Consider the following 22,604-nt stretch of genomic DNA (forward strand, 5'->3'; position numbering starts at 1 on the left):
TTTGGGTGTCCCTGAAATACACTCTCACACCTCCCATCCCAGTCTCCCCCCCCGTGCACCCGTTGCGTAACAGCACACTTTGTGAGTGAATGTGTGTGTGTGCAGCACGCAGGTCCTCTTCTTCTGTTCTGTTGCTGCTGTGGAGCCTCGGAGGAGGAGGCGGTGGTCGTGTTATCGAGCGGCCCGGCGGTGGAAGTTGCGCTGCAGGGGTGGGACTTGGGTTTCTGCAGTCGGTCGGTCGGTCGGTCGGGGGGTGAGCTACAGAAATGCCTCTGGCTGCAGCTTTTCACACTCCAACGAACAGCGGCAAAAACAGACGGACACCTCCGAGTGGAAGATAAATCCTCCTCCTCTTCATCAACCTTTCGCTCATCTTCCTCCCCCCAGCTGACCGCGTCTCAAAGGTTCCCAATGCGCTGAAAAGGGAGGAGTGTGAACACCGTCTCCCTCCCCTACACCACCCCCGGGATACATAGACCGGACCGGCACCGGTATCATTGGATGGAGAGAGGCGCCTGAAGAAGGGAGAGCGGTGGAGTTGGTCTACCCCCCTCCTCCTCCTTCTCCTCCTCCTCCTCCTCCTCCTCCTTCTTCCCTACTGCACCAAAAGAAAACTCTGGGTAAGAAACGCTGCTCACTCAGGCCATTTGGCCCCATCGACCACACATGCGCTCCTGCACTCCTCTGTGCACAACACGCCACATGCATCATGGCGAGACTTGGGACTTGCATGCGTCTTTTTCTCCTCTGCTTCTTTGTTGATAGTGAAGGGATTAATTTAAAGCGTGCGAGGCATTAGCTCGTGTGAATGCATCTCAGCAGACGGGATGGCAGGCTTTTCTGGCACGGCGTTTCCGTGACTCTAATCGTTTCTCCCAGTCGACCCAAATATTGATTCGCACCGCAAGTCGAGCTGAACTGGGAGCAGGTTATTGGCTGTGGGAGTGAAGTGATGCTCATGGCAGCCTTCAGCGGTCACAGGGCTTTAAGGAGTGATCACAAATGGCACCCCGTGCAGCAGGAGCTGTCCGTTCAGCAACACTCTGCTGAACTCCAACTGAAAACTGGCCTTAAAAAAAACAAACTTGGTGCAGGTTTGATGAGCAGCTTTCATGTTGTGGAAAAGTCAGGTTCAGCCAGTCTTTTGTTTGCAGAGGAGACTTCACTCTGCTTTTTTGAGCTGCTCCTAATCTTAAAGCCTTAAGGGGAAACCATTGCAAGTCTGTGCGTCTTTGAGAGTCTAAGGATAGACAGTGTCGAGCCCTTTGAGGTAAATTCATGATTTGGGGCTCAATCACTGGGATTGACGTGGTTGTATTGCTCCAGTTGTAATTCCTGAGTTTTGGCACCATAACCAAAAACGATATCTAATTTTGCGGAATATTAATACATGTAGCCAAAAAACCTTCAGTGTTATATTAGATTCTAATACAAACATCTGTGTAAGAACTTAGTGATCTCAGCCTGTGTGATCTGCGGTACAACATGAATGAAATGAAGTGATGAAATTTGTGATCAAAGAATAATTAAGTTGAGTTGAATGAGTCTACTGTAAGTGCTTTTGGGGAGCCTTTGATGCCTATGAAGTCGACCATAAAGAGATGACGGGAAATGAGGGGAGAGAGAGAGATACAACTAAGATCCCTGTCCTCGTCAAATGAGGGTGGTTGTGGTTCATTGTTGGTGCTTTAACCATCGAGACCAACAGGACGTCCCTTAACATGACATATAAGATAGTTTTACCATTTAAGGCCCCAAAAAATTATTCAAAGTAAGCAATCCAAAAAAATATAAAATCACTTTTTGTTTAAAACTGGTCGAACAGCAGCCCAGGTTCGACGCCGACCTGTGGCCCTTTGCTGCTCGCTCTCCCTCTACCCCCCAATTTCCTATCAACCTTCAGCTGTCCTGACAAATAAAGGCATAAAATGACAAAACCAATCTGTGTAACCTGTGACAAGTGTCTCATGAGTTGACATTGCTTTGCTTTAAAGGGTCACAAGCTGTAAAACGTTGAGAATGGCACGTGAAAACAACTAAATGTAAACTGGTTGGTGTCCGGTTTAGATTGTGTGGGTGTCTGTGTGACTTCTGGAGATAGTTGTACTCCCCTTTACTAGCACTTAAGTTGAGTGATTGTCTTTCTAACACTTTCTTGGCTTTGTAGGCGTCCTGTTTCCACTTGAAGCGGCGCGCACTGATGATTTTTGTTCTTTACCTCTTGGCTTCCTCTCTGTGTTCCATCAGAAAAATGAAATGTCGTGTGATTAAGGGGAAAGCTTTTTGCATCTATTAACAGTATAAAGACGTGTGGGAGAAGACTTTCTGCCCCTCAGAGCTAAGAAAAAATCATTTTAACATGATCTCAACACTCTGAGACCTCTCCAGCTCTATGCGTGTGTTCCAGCGGTCTGTGTGAATTGGCTTGACAGTAGAGATAAAACAGCCGTGTGTGTGCGAGTGTGCGTGCATGCGTGCATGCGTGTTTGTGTGTGTGTGTGTGTGTGTGTGTGTGTGTGTGTCTCACCGGGACTCTCGCCTCCTCCTCGCCGGGCTGAAATACGACCTGCTCAGAATTCAATTCCTCCACCAGCACTTGCAATCATCTCAGCCATTCATTTAACAACAACTCTCTTTCTCGATCACTGTCATGGGCTTCCCCTACTTCTATACACACACACACACACACACACTGACAGCACCTTTCCCTTCCTGTGTCCCTATTGAACTCCTCAGAAGAAAAGCGTTATTACATTAAGAAAACTGAGAGCACTTAGACGAATCCTAGAGATATGCGTCTCTGTCAGTATACTGTAACACCTAAAGGCACTCTGCCATTATCAAAGTGCTTCTTCCCTGAGATCGAGTGGTGGCTTACACCTTAATGTAGCACTGCTAATATTTCCAGAATAGATCATTAAATGGATGGCCTCATTTTATGGTGAATGCATGGGGTCCTAGCAGTTTGCTGCCAAATGTAGCTAGCTACAGCTCACTTCTCCTTGAAAACTCGGCGTGCTGGAGAATCATAAAAATAAAGTAGCGCTTATTCAATCATGTTAATGAGATTGAGACTCCCAGAACTTATCAGGTATTAAACCATGTTAAACACCGCCACATCTGTATTGTAAATACATGGCAAGATCAGGGGGAAACAACTAGCCTGGCTCTAGAGAAAAAGCCCATTACTTACAAGTGTTATATTAGTTTATTCCATACAAAATCCAAAGTGTAAAAATGACTATTTGCAGTTTTATAGGGGAAAATGTGAAGGGCTATTTCACACACTATCAGGGAGAAGTTTCAGCCAATAGTGGTGTTATTAGTGAGCTTGAGAGGTTCTGGTAGGCAGATTTTGTTACCTTCGAGTCCAAAGAGTTTCCACTCTCGCTCACGCTAAGTTACATTAAGCTAACCGGCTGCTTGCTCCGCCTACATATTTACCGTACAGACGTGAGAGTGGTATCAATCTTCTCATCTAACTCTTGGCAAGAGAGATAATTAGAAAATATAATTTCCAAAAATGTCCTTTAACTTTTTCTTATTTTCCAAAAACATGTTGCAGGTTTTAAGCTGCTCATCTTATGCGGATGAAAATATACTAAACTAAATCCAGTATCATTTTCTTCCTCCCTAAACGGTGCAGACAGATGTCCGTCCTCCACAGGGCTGGGTCTGTCTGACGTTCCTGCCTGTTACAGGAAAGGTTTTCGTTGCCACCGTACTCTACGGGGGAATTGTTGGGTCTATGTTTATCATAAATAAGTCATAGAGTGTGGTCTTTACCGAGTTTGTAAAGTGTCCTGAGATAACTTTTGTTATGATTTGGCACCGTAAATAAAATTGAATTGAAATTGAATTGAATTAAAAGTCGAACTGAAATTAAAATGCTTGGGCCATGTGTCTGATTCAAACCGGGGCCACTGCCAAGGACTGAACCTATACGGGGTGCACTCTCTACCGCCTCAAAATGCAGTTTTTCTTCTGACAACCATTGATTTATTTTTGCTGTTTGTTTTGATTTCAGTGCAGTGACAGCACACTGCGAGTACACTACTGCTCTCCGAGATGTGGATTTGAGGTTTTAACCAATTGACATTCTCTGGTCCAGTAATTTGATTGGTGCAACATATGTGTTGGCAGGCATTTTAATATCAGTTTGGTTCCAACGGCCACGCCACAGCAGTTAACTAGCTGGGGCTCCAACATTGTTAATCTCTTCTGTTCCATCTGTGTCCTGAGCATTTCAAAGTAACCTAGGACGCAGAGCGGGAGCATACAAACTGTGATACTGTCCAAAAATATTTTGGATCCGCCTGCAGATACTTAATAGTTAATCAATAAAGCTGTGGCTTGGCTTCAAATCACGGCTCTTCCCCACTTTAGATAATTTAAGCTTCCACCCACCTCCACATTAATGAGAGTGAATGAACCTTTTTCTAAAACATTAAGTCGGGTCGGACAGACGTTCTTGTTGCACTAAGTGCTTTCCCTGTCCTGTATTAGCGTAAGTAGCAGGTATAATGAGTTATGAGCAAAAGAGATGAACAATCAGGGACATGGAAAAAGTTCATCCAGGTGTGAAAATATATGGGAAACGCTCAGTACCCTGCTGACTGGGGTTGTTTTAGGATGCATCAGCGTGTGTGAAACCATGATCCAGCTGATTCCAGAAAATGACATGTGCTCTTTCATCATTTTTTCAGGATAACATAAGACAAAACATATTATTTTACATAACTCATCTCATCTCATCTCATCTTCAGCCTCTTATCCTGGATCAGGTCGTGGGGGCAGCAGCTTTAGCAGGGGACCCCAAACTTCCCTTTCCCGGGCCACATTAACCAGCTCTAACTGGGGGATCCCAAGGCGTTCCCAGGCCAGTGTGGAGATATAATCTCTCCACCTGGTCCTGGGTCTTCCCTGAGGCCTCCTCCCAGGTGGACGTGCCTGGAACACCTACACTGCCAGGGGGCATCCTTACTAGATGCCCGAACCACCTCAACTGGCTCCTTTCAACACAAAGGAGCAGCGGCTCTACTTCGAGTTCCTCACTGATGGCTGAACTTCTCACCCTCTCTCTAAGGGAGACTCCAGCCACCCTCCTGAGAAAACCCATTCTGGCCGCTTATACCCGCGACCTCGTGCTTTCGGTCATGATTTTTTTTTTTCTATTAGTAGTTAATCAAACTAAACAAGCGTCCTGTTTCCATTTGTCTGGTTTGATTTGTGTTTGTCTCTCATTTCTACATTCTGATGTTTCATGTGGTTCAGAGAAAGAGCGGTTGTCTGTCTCTGGTAAAGGAGGGAACATATAAAAATACCAGATTTCATTGACAAATCAAAGTCCAGTTGTTAAAGTAGCTCTCGACTGAATAATCAATGTAAACAGACAGCAAACGATTATCTGCTTGCTGTTACACACAAAGATGCCTTTTCCATTATTTCCACTTTGCAAACATCATCTTTTAAAAAGAGTCAAGTATCTGCATGTTTCATAGCTATGGTTAAAATAAAGTATAAAAAAATAAATATTTTGGTGGTCCACATTAATCTTGTTTGTTAATCCAAGGTGGACTAGATTCGATGGAAACAAATTATATATTTCCAAAACATTCTGCAGATCAACTAAAACGTAACCTCCTTAGCTCAAGCAAACATTTTACTGTTAGACATGTCAGAGCCGGGGCTGATTGTTGTGAAATATGCATTTGTGTCTCCCTGAAGATGAATTATAATAACTTTAGTGATCCAGTATCATTTCAGTTTATCCAGCAGTTTGTTTTATGACCAAACTAATGACATTCCCATCGGCCTCAGCTGTACTTTGTGTTTAGTGCTAATTAAAAAAATGAAAGCATGCTAAACTAAGATGGTGAACTTGGCAAACATCAACCTGTTAGCATTGTAAACAATTTAGCAGGCTGAGAAGAGCATTTACCTCACAGCACTGCTGTGCCTCAGGTCAGCCTCACAGAGCTGCTAGCAATGTCTGTAGACACTTCTGTGAACATCCTTTACAGACTGCAGCATAAATGTTTGTGGTTTCAGTGCCTTTGTCACAGTTATAGCGGCCTATAAAGCCTTTAGAAAGAGAGTAACCTTGCCAAAAACAAAGTTGAAGTTCAGGGTTTGTTGTTTTAACTGAGTGATTGAGCTGATTGGCTGCAGCGGGCTGGTTCTTCCTGTCTCAGCTGGCCTGGCGCCGCCGCTGACATTTAAAAGCCGGCGCCAGCCGGTGCAATGCTACTTTTACTTAACCATGCACCAAATGAGCTGTCTATGCCAGAGAGTCAAAGTGTGGCTGGCATGGAAACAGACAGATATGTGAGGAGTTAAGACAGAGAGATTGCTGTGCAGTGTTTTATCTGGCTGTTTAACTGAATGCGGCAGTGAGGCAGTTAATTTGATTAGGAGTCATTGGGCGAGATTAAAAGCATAGTTGATTGATCAGTTGTTGGGAGAGCTAGCTGACAGGCCTGTGATCACTTCCCCTCCTCCTTCTTCTCTTCCCAGCTGCTCTCTGTTTCGTATTTCTTTTTCAACACCTCATCTCTTTTTTCCCCCCATCACTTCTTTCTATTATCTCATCCTTGTCTCACTTCTCTCCATATCTAACCTCTCCTTTCTTCTTTCCTTATTTCTCCTCTTTGTGCATGTGTGTGGACATAAATCAATGTGGCTGTTCCTATTGATCTAACCTCTTTTAACATGCAGCTCCAATAGAGGGATTTTCTTGTTTTCCTGCTTCCTGGCAGCAAGAGCTATGACACCCGTGTGCAGAATCTGCTCTCTGAGCAGGTGCATTGGGTTTGCTGTTTGTGTTTGAGCTGCAGCTGGAGACACAGAGGCAGCTGACTGGTAGTGTCTGTTTCCTCCTTAGGTAAAGGGATTTTTGATGGCGACCCTGCACCAGACCACAGAGAAACCAAAGGAACAAAGACACATTTTACACTACGATAAAAGAGTCTAAAGTACACACTCACTCCTAGAGCTATGATTGTAACACGATTACTGGATAAAAGGAAAAAATAAAGATAAAGAAGCATGAGAAATGACTGGATTAATGGCTGTGAGTTACGATGCAAGGCGGATTTTGAGCCCAAGCACGCTCCGAAATATGGAAAGTCTTCTTCACTGCCTTTCGTGGTGCATTGCTGTGTTTCTCAGCGCATTACCGCTACCTTTACAAAGACTCCACAGGTTGTCAGACGACTGTTTCTAAGATCATGAGTGAATTTTAACGTTTAACAAAATGATTGTGCTATTGCTGTAATTTAGACCTTAGGAAGAGCACTTGATGCCAATGCAACAAATAATGGCAATCCATATAAACAATGAAAAGAAAATTCAATTATAATGAACTATTTTGAAATTAAAATTGAACTGCCCAAACTGCTACTACATTAACAACATCATACCCATCACTTGTGCAAACACATCCATACAGTTTGGAGGAAAACGTCACCACTAAATATTACGTTTTTCAAAGTTTTCCCAGCAACTTACCGATCTGAATCTGAACGTGACTTTTCACCCCATAATGTCCTCTCTTGGCGTTTCAGTATTGATAATCAAACAGTGGTTTACGTGGTTGTTTACTCTGACTTTTCCTTTGTGTTCATTTTTCCTTTGACAGCCTCCATACTGTTCAGGAAAACGAAGTTTCACAAATTTCACGCGCTCTCTTCCATTGCATTACTCACACGCCACTTAACGCTCATCACAGCCTGTTTACCGAGCTGACATTATGACAAGATATTCATTTCATGCATATCTTGGTAATTAAAACGTCCTCCGCACAAGTGCTCTCTGTGTGCACTGGAGGAAGACGGTTGTTTTAAGCTTCATGAGGAATGCTATCATACGCGGAATCCCTGCACCACTAGTGAGATAAATCTAAGGGAGCGTGAGAGCGGAGCTCATGTGGGCATGAAGATGACACATCAGTCGAAAAGCTTTTATGCAAATGCTCATCTTTCCCCTCACAACAGTGCGATAATTAGCCGTCAGCAGACAGGAAAGTCTCACATCTAAAGGAGAAACTGACATCGGTAATATCGTGGAAATGAGACATGAAAGGAACATAAGGAAATAATCATGATTTAGGTGAAGACTGTACTTCTTGCTCTAGTTCCAGTCTGTTTTTCCTTTTTCTTTCTGTGAGTTTATTACACAAACTATTTTTAGGCCCCTCACACCAACCTACTGATCACACTTTGTGCGTCTGCTTAGATTTTATGTTGGATGGTGATGAGGGAAATGGGAAAGAAAGTGGAGACAATAAGCAGCAAAGGTCACAAGCTGGCTAATGTTTGCTGTTGGAGGCAGCGTGCCGGGAAGCCTGGAATCTCCAACTCTCTAGTATCTGCTCTTGTGAAACCAGAACTGATCCATTTTAATCAGTTTAAATAAACACATTTGGAAGATAACGGCTTGTGTTGATAAAGTGATACTTTACTTTCAGATACATTGGGAAGTACTATGTTAGAGGATGATTTCACTTTTTGGACTGATCAAATGATATCCAATTCCTTAAATCAAACGTGTGCCTCCCTCCATGTTTTCAAATGTATTTCTATTTCAGACAAGTTGGATGTCATTGTAAGTATTCTGCCACCTTAAGCCCACTGAGACACCAGAGCGCCCACGCTGCCTCATTGTTATCTACTAGATCTGTCTTGCTCTCTCTCTCTCTCTCTCTCTCTCTCTCTCTCTCTCTCTCTCTCTCTCTCTCTCTCTCTCTCTCTCTCTCTCTCTCTCTCTCTCTCTCTCTCTCTCTCTCTCTCTCTCTCTCTCTCTCTCTCTCTCTCTCTCTCTCTCTCTCTCTCTCTCTCTCTCTCTCTCTCTCTCTCTCTCTTGTTCTCTCCCACCCATCCTCCTTCGTCTTCTTCCTTCTCCCAAGCTTCCTCTGGACCTCCTCTACACTCATATGTTACCTTAAGCCAAGCTGATCTGAGCGATGCCGGGCCAAGTTGGGGGGGCGTTGCTCACACTTGCCTCTCCGATAGAGATTCCCCGTTCTTTGCTAATGGCATATCAGCAGCTGTCAGTGGGCCCTGCACTGCGTCAGCCACTTTAATTGGCCTGCATGGTTGTGGTCTGCAAAGCGCTCAGCAGAATTGAGTTCCGACAACCCCCCACCCCACCCCACCCCCCCGAGCCTTTTCTATATCATTAGTGTAATGCTCCCGTTTCCCCAAGCCACTGAGATATGGGGAGAGGGGGAGCAGGAGGGGAGGTTGGGTGGAGGAATGAGTCACACGCCAGCGCCCATCGCTTTTTATTTTGCAGTTTGCGGAGGAAGAGGGGCACAGGAAAATATTGCTCTCTCTTCTCTCTTGAAAAACAACGCCTGCTGCTATTTTTAAGACTGTAAACTAAACAAACCTAAAAGCTGCATGCTCCTACAGTTAATGTGAAGTACAGAAGCCCTTTAGTGCAAGTAACTGTACTTGGGGAACTGCTTACAGTACAGGTTTGTAAGGTTCCCATAGATTTTGCCATTTGGCCCAAAGCCGGTTAATGTTGACTCTGATCCATGTTGAAGGGTTAGACTGAGACGTTGTACTAAGGTTATTTAATTATACTCTGTAAAACATAATAATGTGGGGGACATGTCCCCATTAATGTTAAGAACATGTGCATTTGTCCTGACCAATAAAATCATGAGAGCAGCAGAGGACTTTTATTCTGAAAAACTGCTAGGTCTAACATGGACAATGCCTCTGGTAAAGTAGGGGGCAGTATGCAACCTCAAAAGCAAGGGTCACAATCTGCCACAAAAGACAGAGAAGAACAAGTGATGTTGAGGCTAAACTTCGACAAATGAAATAAACAGGGCAAAAGCCGCTCTTATACAGCGACAAACTAGAGCGAGGATATCAACTAAAAGGCTGAATTCTAGTTATTATTCCATTATTATTGTGCTAGATATTTCTTTCTGGAGTTTGGTCTAAGATGAAGTCTGGCAACAGTTCTGAACACAGTCTTAACAGTTAGGGTCTCTGACATTAAAAGCCACTTTAACAGATTATTGTTTGGATTCTTTTTTTTCAGGCTGGCTGCAGCACCATGTCCTCCGCTCCAAGTGGGGATATATCAGGCTACCATCTGAGTGGTGAGTGGACGGTTCCAGCATATCATTTAACTTCTCTGGGTGTGTGTGTGCGTGTTCGTGTGTGTGTGTGCGTGTGTGTGTGTGCGTGTGTGTGTGTGTGTGTGTGTGTGTGTGTGTGTGTGTGTGTGTGTGTGTGTGTGTGTGTGCGTGTTCGTGTGTGTGTGTGCGTGTGTGTGTGTGCGTGTGTGTGTGTGCGTGTGTGTGTGTGTGTGTGTGTGTGTGTGTGTGTGTGTGTGTGTGTGTGTGTGTGTGTGTGTGTGTGTGTGTGTGTGTGTGTGTGTGTGTGTGTGTGTGTGTGTGTGTGTGTGTGTGTGTGTGTGTGTGTGTGTGTGTGTGTGTGTGTGTGTGTGTGTGTGTGTGTGCGTGTGCATGCGTGTGCGCGCGTGTGTGTGCCTGCGTACGTGCATCTGACTATGAGAGATGAGACTGTTTTGTTTTTAATTTAGTGATATGCATTTGTATATCTGCTCTCAGGTCTATTTCACAGCCTATTTCATTATAACCCTATAATTGGCTTATCTCTTGTTTAGAAAGTAGAGAGAAAGCTGTCAAAGTCCCACAGAAGCTATTCATCTTGAGAACGTCACCTCAGCACAGGCTCATAACCTCTCTCTAAAACGCAACATGAGATGCATTGACTGTGGCATTTCATTCAAATCAGAGTTTCAATGTGTCTGTTATTTTGTTCTAAACTATGAACTGAATTACACAGAACTTTATGCATCCCAATTGTTCCCAAGTCAACTCCATTCTCAGTGCTAATTGACAAGGCCAGAAACAGTGGCTGACTGTGCTCAGTGACTGCAAACTTAAAGTGAAATCATCCCAGGGTCTTTTTCAGCAAATACACTCATCAAATAAGCCATTGGGACAATTTCATGTAACAACTATTAATGGAGAAATCCCGAAGAGTCGCTAACAGCCGGCCGTGGCTAACACGGATTAGCTCAGGGCAGCTCGGTCAAGGCATTAAAAGGTCTTTTTTTAACTACTTATACTGCTCAAAATAACACCAAACCCTACACATAAAAAAATGTAGTTAGAGAACCCAGAGTTTATTAAAAGAGTGTTTTGAAAGACTTACCTAACTTACTGGCCCTGGTACCAGCTTCTCATAGTAAAGTCCATTCAAGTCGATTACCAAATGCAATCCAAGAGGAAGGAGTCTATTACGCCAAAATTTCCCTTTTAAGACTCCTACTGGTCTTAAATTAAAAACTTTTTTAAACTCTCTGTCCCGGGTTTATACCAAACTGTGCACTTGTACCAGTGATCAAATATAAAATGGGAAATTGGAGTAAAGATAACCTGCTTTAGCGGTTGTTTTGTGTGTCTGTTTCAGTGGTGCGTAACCCACCCGGCTGGGAGGTGGGGATCTACCTGGTAGGCTTCCTCGTGCTGCTGTGCGTGGCCGGGGTCAACATCTGGAAGTTGTGGAAATCTGGAACCTTCCCCGCACCCTCCCCCTTCCCCAACTTTGACTATCGATATCTACAAGAAAAATATGGAACGTCCTTCTCAGAAGTCAGGCAAAAGGTAAATTTACATCCATGATACTCAGAAACAAAACATATATACACTGGAGATCAAAATTAGAGAACACATTATTAATACTTGATTTTTTCTTAAATACTGTTTATTGTTCAGAATTTGATAGAATATCTGCTGAGACTATACCACTGCTGTACTACCATGTTGTTGTTTTTAAAAAAAAAACAAGGCACTTCAACAAAAACCTTTACTTTGTGGAACAAAACAGTGAGCAAAATTAGAGAGCAGTAACCACTGTGTTAGAAGAGAAAATTTAAACAATGTTTTCTCAGGGCTATAGGATTCAAAAATGAATAGGAAGTTTTGCTTTGAATGACTTCAGCACATCTGGGCCAGCAGGACATCACTAGTTTCTCACACTGCTCTGGTTTGGTCTTGGTCCATTCTTCTTGCAGTCTCTTCCAGAGTTCTGTAACTGTAGTGGGTTTCTTAGCCATTACTTTGTTGTCAAGGATTTTCCAGAGATGCTCTATGGGGTTTAGATCTGGACTATGACACTAAGAGTTGTGTTAAACTGAGTTGTGTTAAAGTGATGAACCTACTGAGCGTTATCACCAGAATGTGCAGCTCCCCTCACAGAGCTTTATAGCAAGCTTCACTTCATTCTTTAGCTGTGCGGCTCATGCCTTTACTATTTTGGTTCATTCTTACCGCTCTTATAGTGTTTGCGGCAGATTAATATGAAGGTTGATTGGTGAAGATAGTGGAGCATTTAGCAGCTGAAGACGCAGATATTTTCCCTTTAAGAGTTGGTATAGACCAAAGACAGAGCTAAAGGAGGGTGCTTAGTATACTCACTTTCATGAGGTGGCCAGAAATAAGCAAGCTCGCCATAGTTAACAGTTACAAGCAGTATTGCAAGTTTAATGTTATTGCCAGTACAACACATTAGGAACTAACCGATGAAAGAATCGCAAAATAGAAATTCAAAGTTGTTAAAAAGGCTTTAAGGTAAGAATGAAGTTGATTTGACTACTTAATCTCAACTTTCAAAATATTTTCCGCATCTCCTGCTCTTTGGATACACATTTTGTTCTTTATCCCTGACTTAACTCCTCCCTAAAGCGAGTGGCCGCCAACAACCACCGGCGGACCTCCACCACCTCCAGCCGTAAACCCAGCCTGGCCCTCTGTGACACCCCGGATGGTTGCAGGGACCTGGGCCATCTGGAGCTGATGAGCAGGGAGCTGGACCCGACCGGCATTGCCCAGCTTAACCGATCTATCTCCACCGACTCACTCAGCTCCATTTCCTCCATCGCCAACAACTTTGGCCATGACTACACAGTTGGCCAGCTGGAGGTGACGCTCGAGTATGAGCAGTCCAGGCATCCAGGCCAGGGGGCGGGACTGCTCCACATCACTCTGCACCAGGGCAAAGACCTGCTGGAGAGGGAAGAGGGAGACTTCCCAGGCTGCTTCATCAGAGTCTCGCTGGGGCCAGAGGAGCTCAGTGTGGGAGTCACAAGGGTAAGGAAGCTTTTGTCCTTTTGTGCTTGTGTGACTCTGTTTGTCTTGACATAATGAAAAGAGGCTGAAGTGATATGATGGTTCTCCTCAGTATGTGGAGCTACTTATAATAGATTGTTAAAGCTTGACCTTGGAAATAGCACTTTGACAAAAAACTTAAACTTAGCAGTTTTTACTGGAACTTTCAACCACATTTCATTGTCTGATCATGACATGAGTTTGTTTTTTTCAGCTTCATGTTTAGGCTGCATCCAGAGTTGTCCCTCTGAATGGTAAAGCGAAAGAGTTTAAAGGGAGAGTTTGACTTTTTTGAAGCGGGGTTATATGAGCTACTTATCAATAGTGAGTGTATAACCTACAGAAGATTATGGCTGGCGTGATCTACTGTGTATTTTTAATATTTTCACTGCAGATCAGCTGTTTAGGTCAGATTTTATGTGGTTTATGGGATAAACAAATATAAGGAGACTGAATGGTCAAAAGACAGAGAGGGTAAACTTCTGTGTTGTAAGTTTATCCTCCTGGAGCCAGTGTGTTTTCCGTTAGAGACACAGGAGTTGATTTCCGCTCCCGTCCCGTGACTCTCCTGGAAAACATAGCCTAGCTCTCCTGGCAGTCATGCTAATGTTGCTTATTCAGTATACATCAGCTGGATGAGCATATCTCCCTCCTCCCAACGTAAAATCAATGCCCTGTTTTGCTAAGAGGAAATGAGGCAGCTTCAAATATAATGGGCATCGACGTAGAGGCTACGTTCATTTTATATACTATCTGTGGTTTATATCAATGTTGTAGGAATTGCAACTTGTGTTTCAAATACGATCATTAGATAATAAAATAATCATTGGTTAGAGACATAATCATTGGTTGATTAGAGACTCGTTCCTTGAAAAAGCTTCTCAGATGTCTTATTTGCAGTTAACCCGTAGTGACTGAACTTAAAAGGACTGAGGATAAAAGTGGCTCCTGATGTTGAGGGAGCGCAGTAAAGGCTGCAGCGTCCGAAGCTCTCTCGCTGAAGGGGGCAGCTTTGCCTCGCTTGAACTGTGTGGAACATTTTAGCCCTGGCTGAATTTTCGACAGAGACAGTGATATGTCCCACGGGTCGAGAGGCTTGATCCTGCAGCTAGACAAGCCAATCCCTTTTCTGTCTGATGGAAGAGACCATTTCATTTACTTGAATAGCGAGCCCCATGGGAGCCTCGATATAGCATCAATATAGTCAGGGAGCTTATTTCAACATCCTTTACCCTCATCAGGAGTAGATGTGTTTGAGATGTGTAGATGTTTTCCTGCAATTTGGATTATAATGAGAGTATTATCCTTTTTTTTTAAATATCATTCATAAAAATCTTAACAATGAGAAAGGTCACGCAGGGACAAATCAATGAACAAAACAACATGATAAAGTATTTCATTTTCAGGATTAATCAATAATATAGCTCTGTGCGATTATTTTTTCCACAAAACTATTTTTAAGAAAACTTAAAATTACACTAGCATGATTGATATCAATATAGATAGTGTAGAAAGAGTAAGTGAAGTGTAGAGAGTGTAATTTTATGTGGAAATGTGATCTAAGATATATGTATAGGTGCATGAAAACCCATTTTTAAATGGTATCGAAGCATCTCTACAAATAACATTGTTATTATAATTACTTACTTACTTTACTTACTTACTTAATACCACCATTACATTACCATATTTTGAGTTGTCGAAATGTTAAACTAATATGTAAGTTTATACCTAATAATTGTGAATTACTATCATAATCTAAAAATATATATAGGATATATTAATTAGGCAAGTTGGTTAACACTGTCCCCTCACAGCAAGAGTGTTCTGGGTGCAAACCATTTTAGCCTGTAGGTGTGAATGTGAGCAAAAACGGTTCATGTGATAGTCGGCGACCTGTTCAGGGTGTATCCCCGCTTTTGCCCAATGTCAGCTGGGAAAAGCGGTTACAGATAGTGGAAGCTTTATAATGTTTCCTTTTGTCTTAGTGTCTCATAATATTGATTTATCATGTGTATTTTTATAATGCATATATTGGCGGAAATATATTGATTGTTACTTATTCTTGGAAAGACAATTCCATAAAAAGCATAAAATTTGACATGAAGTGACCTTTCAGCAGGAAGACAACATTCCTCCATCTGCTGCACCTGCCCCTCGCCTTCTGCTCTTTGCCAGATTCTGCCAGAAAATTCGATAAGTCCTGCCTGGCTGTGAGTCATCGGCATCTCACCTCCTGAGAATGTGTCTTGTACAGTTTGTGCAGGCTGACAGGGACGGCACACAGAATCTCCAGGGATCCCCTTACTCGAGCATGTTGTTTTGTTGTATTAATGCGTTCAGGCTGGGTGTAATAATAATGGAAGCAGCGCCTTTTGTTGCTCCCTTTTTAATGTTGAGGACTGGTGAAGACTAAAGAAATGCTGACATCGGCTCCTCTCGCCCTAATGGTCAAGTCAGCTTATCGCTCTCTCTTTCCTGTGCGTTCTCTCGCTCCTTTTCTTATCTCTCTCACTGTTCTTGTTTTCACCCATCACTTGTCTATCACTGCCTCTTTCATCCCATTTCCCCCTCATCTCTTGTTCTCAACATTTATTTGCCGTCACTGCCTCTTCCTTTTGTTTTGCCTCTAATAATGTGCATGTCATTCTTCTCTCATTCTCCCTTTCTCTGTCTTCCTTAGACACACACACACATACACACACACACACACACACACACACACACACGCACACACACATGCCTCTCTCTCGCTGAGCTTTCATTGCCTCATTTTCACTGCACACATCGCCATTGTTTTCCCCCAAAGCAATACGCCTCACAGTGCAGACAGACATATTGTAGATGAGGTGCAGGTCTGTGTGCTGTGCTGGCAGAGAGATACTGCCTGTTTTGCATGCTTTATGTCTTTATGTACACATTTGCGCAGCAGCAGCAGCAGCAGCAGCAGCAGCAGCAGCAGTGCGGCCTTTTCTGGTTTCCGTAGGTGTACGTGATCATGATACTTTTCAGCTGTTTGATATGAAGCACAATCCAAGGTCGACCACACAGGCTGATTTCAGACTCTGTGCTCTGAATTCCCGATTCTTTTATTGTACAGTGAGTTTTTGTTTTATGAAAAACAACTCCTGCCGACCACAGCAGATGCTTCTTGTTTTATTTTGTTTCTCTTCAATTTAGCAGAATAAAAACCTCATTGATTTCCACACTTCAAGGACAACGTTGATGTGAAAAAATGCTATTATTAAATCCACTATCCTCTGCGCTGTTACTAGTTGCCTGGTAACTTCCGACTGCTTTGTAACCCATCATCTCACCATGTGCTTGGGCATATGATTGTCTGAAAAAGCATTAGCCACCGAGCCAATGCTGTCTCTTACTTCAAACTAAAGTAGTCACGGTGTGCTCTAATGACCAGGACACACTGTCTTCAGTCTGATTCACTTGATTTTTAATCTGGATGATAAATATACACACAAAATGTTGTTGTGCAGATGGGTCTACTAGTGTGAAGGAACGTGGGTCTGGCATTGTGACGAAAGTTATCACCTCATGCTCGTAATGTCCTGCATGTTCTCAACAATACAGACACCACATATTTATCAGATAACTTGGAAAAGAAAATGTTACTCCCTCTCTGCAGTGTCTTCTCCATTATGTCAGACATTATTCTCTTTAATTTTGCATATTTGGTTTGGTGTTGCTCCTGGTATCCAGCTCAGTTGATGTTTATGGCTTGGATTTTGACTGGCACTGTCTCATTTACTGAGATAATTTAACATTAAAAAATTGCATTAGAAAAAACGTCTCTCCAGAAACAATGTCCGCATTATTCTGGATAGTCCACAGCGCACACTGCCTTAGTTTTATTGGTACTATTTCTTCAGAGCAGTTCAAAACCAAAACAGAAAAGTTAACCACCTTTGAAATGAGGTGGAAGTAGTAATCTCAGAGTCGAGTGAGTCAGGTAGAGGATGATGACACAAACAGATGTAACAGCCTACACTACATCTTTTCTTGTAAAGTTAGGCTTTCCTGATTCTTGTGATTTATCTTACAATCATTGCAAACAGCGACTTTTGTGCAAGTGTATATTCTTCTGTGTCTATTTGTTCATAAGTAGCAGTCAACTTACTTAACCTCAGATAACTATATCATGTCTGGTGATGCCTCTCAAGTTTAAATTCTGGGAGGTGAATCTCATCTCATCTCATCTCATCTCATCTCATCTCATCTCATCTCATCTTCAACCTCTTATCCGGGGTCGGGTCGTGGGGGCAGCAGCTTTAGCAGGGGACCCCAAACTTCCCTTTCCCGGGCCACATTAACCAGCTCTAACTGGGGGATCCCGAGGCGTTCCCAGGCCAGTGTGGAGATATCATCTCTCCACCTAGTCCTGGGTCTTCCCCAAGGCCTCCTCCCAGCTGAGCGTGCCTGGAACACCTCCCTAAGGAGGCGCCCAGGGGGCATCCTTGCTAGATTCTCGAACCACCTCAACTGGCTCCTTTCAACGCAAAGGAGCAGCGGCTCTACTCCCAGTTCCTCACGGATGGCTGAACTTCTCACCCTCCCTCTAAGGGAGACTCCAGCCACCCTCCTGAGAAAACTCAATTCAGCCGCTTGTACCCGCGACCTCGTTCTTTCGGTCATGACTGGGAGTTGAATGTTACAATTTAAACTCAAAATATACATGCCTACGTTTTAACCATCTTCTGCCTCTCACAGGTCCAGACGAATGCGTTCACTGTGAATTTTGATGAGCACTTCTCCGTCCCCATGGAATCGTCCTTGTTGGAGGAGTACAGTCTGCGTTGTGCCGCTTTTGGTATTGATGCTGATGAGCGAAACATCAGTGCAGGGGTAGCAGATCTCAAGCTGTCAGACCTGGACCTGACCATCAGACCATTCAATGCTTGGCTCTACCTCCAAGATGTCAATAAGGTGAGTTACAAAACAGTAATGTAACATTGGCTACACATTGATATGATGCAATGCAATGCAGAAAAAATAGTAGTTTTAATAAAATTTAGTTTTAGTCATATTTTAAGCATATTTCCAGTACGCCATGCACTGCGTCCTACCGTTAACTAAAGTATCTAAATACTACATTCATTTTAATGTGTAAGAAAGCATGGTGGTGTCTGAGAGCCCCTGCTGGTAGATCAGCAAAACTACATGTCATACTCAATAAATAAGAATCAAAGATGAGTTGGAGCGGATTCCTTGTTAAATGAAATGCATAACAGTGTTTGCAACAATTCGGAAGCTTTATGCTACTTTAGCAGTTAACTCTAAGTGGTAATCCAACCTTGAGATAAACTGACTACAAACAAATGTGAACGATCAAGTCCCAATTAAGACTCCATCCTCGTCGACCTCATTAACAAAACGACTCCTGTAGTCTTACTCACATCATTTATATCAGCAACAGTGTCATGGCTGTGGAGCCTGCAGTGTGCCCATGGAATAATCGCAGGCTTTTATCCTGTTTAATTATAATCACTTTTCAATCCATCCATTTTGAGAAACTATTTGCATTTAGATTATGCACGATACAATAAAACAATAAGTGATTTAAAAATGCATTAAATTAAGCTATTTTTAATTCAATTTCCTTATTGGGTTTAAATGATGAGCTTACAATTCAATAATAAAAGGTCATTGCAGAAACATAAAAAGAGTTTATTAGAGTAAGAGTATTATAGTAGTATATAAGAGTTATGACATTTACGAATATGTGAGCACATTTCATGTCTGCCATGCTCTTCAATGGCTCCACAGGCTGTGGATGCAGTTGGGGAGATCCTGCTGTCTCTCAGCTATTTGCCGACAGCAGAGCGCCTCACAGTGGTGGTAGCGAAGTGCAAGAACCTGGTGTGGACCAACAGCAAGAACACTGCAGGTTGGAGTCATTCCTTTGTTTGCTGTAAAGTGTGTTTATATTGCATTTGTTCATGTGTGTGAATGGGAGCTACCTGAGTGTCTGTTTCTCTTTGCATGACTATGACTCATTATATTGCATTGTATTTATACAACCAATCTGTGTGTCTGTCTGCCTGCCTTTGAATATAACCAAATCTATCCAAATCTTTCAAACTCACTCATATCTCATGACCGAACACAACACTTACTGACTCAGTAATAACAGACTCTTAATGTCAACTCCCGAGAACACTTTTATTCATATCCAGACAGGCAGATGGGTCTTAAATTACTTGTTCATCACATTAAAGGTCCAGATAAGAGCCACTCTAACATTGTACCAATAAAGGTCACCCACTGAAACACTGTCATTATCATCTACAGAGCTAATTGTGTGCATCTAATTGATTTCTCTTTAATGAGGAGTTTATAACATGCTGTGGTGGTGGTGGTGTGTGTGTGTGGGTGGGTGTGGGTGTGTGTGTGTGTGTGTGTGTGTGTGTGTGTGTGGGGGGGGGGGGTGTTTGTACATGCATGTGGCTTGGGGGATTTTGAAGCTTTGATATTATATTTATAATCTTATTCGCTCATTCTTTTTCATCAGATCCGTTTGTCAAAGTGTATCTTTTGCAAGACGGCAGGAAGATCAGTAAGAAGAAGACTTCCACCAAAAGGGACGACACAAACCCCATCTTCAATGAAGCCATGATCTTCTCTGTGCCGTCCCTCGTACTGCAGGTGACACTTTAGACTCCAGCACCAAGCGAGTCCTGAATGAGGGAATGATAAGAAGAAAATGTATTAATCCATGTGGGGAATTTAGGTCAAGACAGAAGATAAGAAAGCTAAAATGTGATATTAGACACAAAATAATAATCCAGTGGTGCCAGTAGTTTCTCTGACAGTCGTACTTGAATGTATATCATCATGAATGCATGCGCCAAAGTTAATGGCAATAGCAATTCATCCAAAAATTGTCAAGACATTTGTCAGACCTGGGCAGGAAGGAGGACTCAGATGCGGAGGTACGCAGGTCAAGCTGGTGTTTATTCACAAAATTCAAAACGGTAAGCACTGAGCCAATAAAACTCAAAACAAAGTCGCTCCGACCAGTAGGAAAAACAATTCACAAAGTAGCAGATTAAACACAAAACAAAAGTCACTCGGACCAGGAGGAAAATCAGGGAAAACACAAAAACCTGAACGAGGATACTTGGATCTCTAGACATGAACAAGGTTGTGGAAACGGGCTGGAAACTTTCGGCATAACGGACGAAATATTCTGGCAACGAGACAGGGAAAGACACAGACTATATACACATGAAGGGAGGGGGCCACAGGTGGAAACAATCAAGGATCAGGGGAGGACGTCAGACCGGTGACACAAGAGGAAGGGCAAGTGACCTGAAACGAGAGGATATTCACAGGACAAAAACCCAAAACAGGACAGACCTCAGTGTGACATTTCATTCAAAACCAAAAATGTACCTCATGACGTCTCTGAGTCTGTACAAAATGTAACAGCAATACATCCAGTAGTTGTTTAAATATTTCAGTCTTTAGGACCAAAGTGGTGGTCCAGCTGACAGACCCACATTGCTATCCTAGAGCAATAGTATTTGCCATGAATATTAATAAAAACATAAATGACAACAACATTAAAATCTAACTGCAGAATAAAATGTGCCTTTTCATTGCACGGATCAGACTATAAATTTAAAGCCCAAATATGTGACTGCTCTTACACTTCTGGCTATATACAAAATGAGCAGAAACAGCAATAAAATTAAATGTGAGTAAGAGGTGGTTAGTTTAAAATGCCCAAAACAATATAACTAGCAAATATTGTAAAATATCTGGGTGAACCACGTTGTAAAGAAGATGCTTAGTCATGCTGATACAGCAGGTTGTGTAACTGTGATATGCTGTTTGCAGGAACTCTCCCTGAGGGTGACAGTGGCAGAGGCCACAGACGACGGCCGGGGCGAGAATCTGGGTCACGTGATCATCGGCCCCGAGGCCAGCGGGATGGGGATCACCCACTGGAACCAGATGCTGGCTACTCTGAGGAAGCCCGTGTCCATGTGGCACCCTCTGCGCAGGATCTAGCCCTCTTTGCCCTCACACATAGCCGACCTGTTTCAATTAAAACACTCGCTTCTTAACCTTCCTTTCACCTCTCCCCTTATTTGGTGCCATGCTCAAATCTGTTTTAAGTAAGATAAGGGTTTTTGGCCCTAGATACTGTGTGGCGTAAGTGTCACTCTGCTGGTGAGTAACAAATTGGAGTAAACACCTTATCTTCATGTAAGGGGGAGGGATGAAAAGCCAGTGTCTGACTCTGTTTTTAAGGATCCTTGGATCAAGTTTGCGGTTAAATCCAGTCTTTGGTTTTTGCCTTGATTCTGGCCTAGGTGCATTATGGGTGGGGTCGTCATTTAGGCAGGAGCAGTGCATATCCCAAATTACCTAAATTACACACTGAAGGCAACTGATGAGTTTTCAAATACGGCCCACCACAGCAACAACAGAGGAGACACGAGTATAGGGATATCTTTTCCCTTATCAAAAGTCAGGAATATTAGTTTGGAATTGATGTGAATTTAATTAACAAAAGGAGCCCAGCCTCAGCAGGCATAAGCCCCTCTCTGCATGGTGCCTACTCTGGTTATAGCCCGTAACAGCTGTCTCGAGAATGACCGACTGGACGGAGGGGTGGAATCGCCTCTCTTTCAGGAAAACACGCATTTGTCTTTTCAAACCAGTCATTGATTGCGCCTACTCGATTGATTTTGTAGCGGTTTTAGAGCATAGAGAGTTGAGTTAGCTCTATTGGATTTGCTTGTGTCATTCGTTAACAGTGAGATTGACAAATACTAGAGGTTTTGGTATGTTCAGTATTTATTGTGCTTTTGAAAAAAAAAATCCAGGTACTCTTATCCAGGTGAAATAATGTGTAATTTGTAGCAGTTGTTACAGGGTGGCCAAATCAGATGTAATCAGCATATAAATATCCCATAACATTGTTCTATTTTTACCATGATTAATGCAATACAAGTTGCAAAAGCATATTAAACAGTGTAAATAATAGCGTACTACAACATTCTTTTCATCCTTTTTCATATTTTTTTTTGTTTAAACTCTGGGTGCAAATCATGTTTTTCATCGTATTACAACTTTAATAGACATCTGACTCCAAGTTCATTTATACAAAACTATGTTTAACACCGTTTCTGATCAATGCATTATTATCAAAACACCTCTGGGAATTTAACTTGTGATGTAAAGTATACTAACCCTATTAAATGGGTTTACAATTCCTTTTGTCTTAGAGGAATCACCTTGATATTCTGAATTAATCCGTAGTTGTTTTTCACCAGGCACTAGTCACACTCATTTTAGCTTTTGCCATTGCGATACCTGCAAACTGCTCGTTACCACAGGTTGAATCCAATATGAGGCTCTTTGCAGCTTGAAGCTTGAATGGTAATATTGCTAAAACAGTTTTACTGTTAGAAATATA

General features: G+C 42.7%; 1 protein-coding gene across 1 annotated transcript; it reads left to right on the forward strand.

Moving 5' to 3' along the window:
* The first annotated feature begins 215 nt into the window (after window positions 1-215).
* On the forward strand, window positions 216-22,385 carry syt12 (synaptotagmin XII). The gene is made up of 8 exons (XM_083917070.1): window positions 216-620; window positions 10,060-10,120; window positions 11,463-11,656; window positions 12,737-13,141; window positions 17,885-18,100; window positions 18,941-19,061; window positions 19,686-19,819; window positions 21,017-22,385. Exons 2-8 carry the CDS (start codon window positions 10,075-10,077, stop codon window positions 21,188-21,190), a joined length of 1,290 nt encoding a protein of 429 aa, XP_083773196.1. The 5' UTR covers window positions 216-620; window positions 10,060-10,074; the 3' UTR covers window positions 21,191-22,385.
* The last annotated feature ends 219 nt before the right edge of the window (window positions 22,386-22,604 follow it).

The sequence above is a fragment of the Echiichthys vipera genome (assembly GCF_963691815.1).
Source record: "Echiichthys vipera genome assembly, chromosome: 7".
Lineage (NCBI taxonomy): Eukaryota > Metazoa > Chordata > Actinopteri > Perciformes > Trachinidae > Echiichthys > Echiichthys vipera.

Bases quoted from the DNA above. Each gene is read 5' to 3' on its own strand.
- syt12 (XM_083917070.1), top strand. From the start codon at position 10,075: ATGTCCTCCGCTCCAAGTGGGGATATATCAGGCTACCATCTGAGTG. The intron at 19,062-19,685 runs GTTGGAGTCATT...CTTTTTCATCAG, and splicing joins CAACAGCAAGAACACTGCAG to ATCCGTTTGTCAAAGTGTAT. The intron at 19,820-21,016 runs GTGACACTTTAG...TGCTGTTTGCAG, and splicing joins TGCCGTCCCTCGTACTGCAG to GAACTCTCCCTGAGGGTGAC.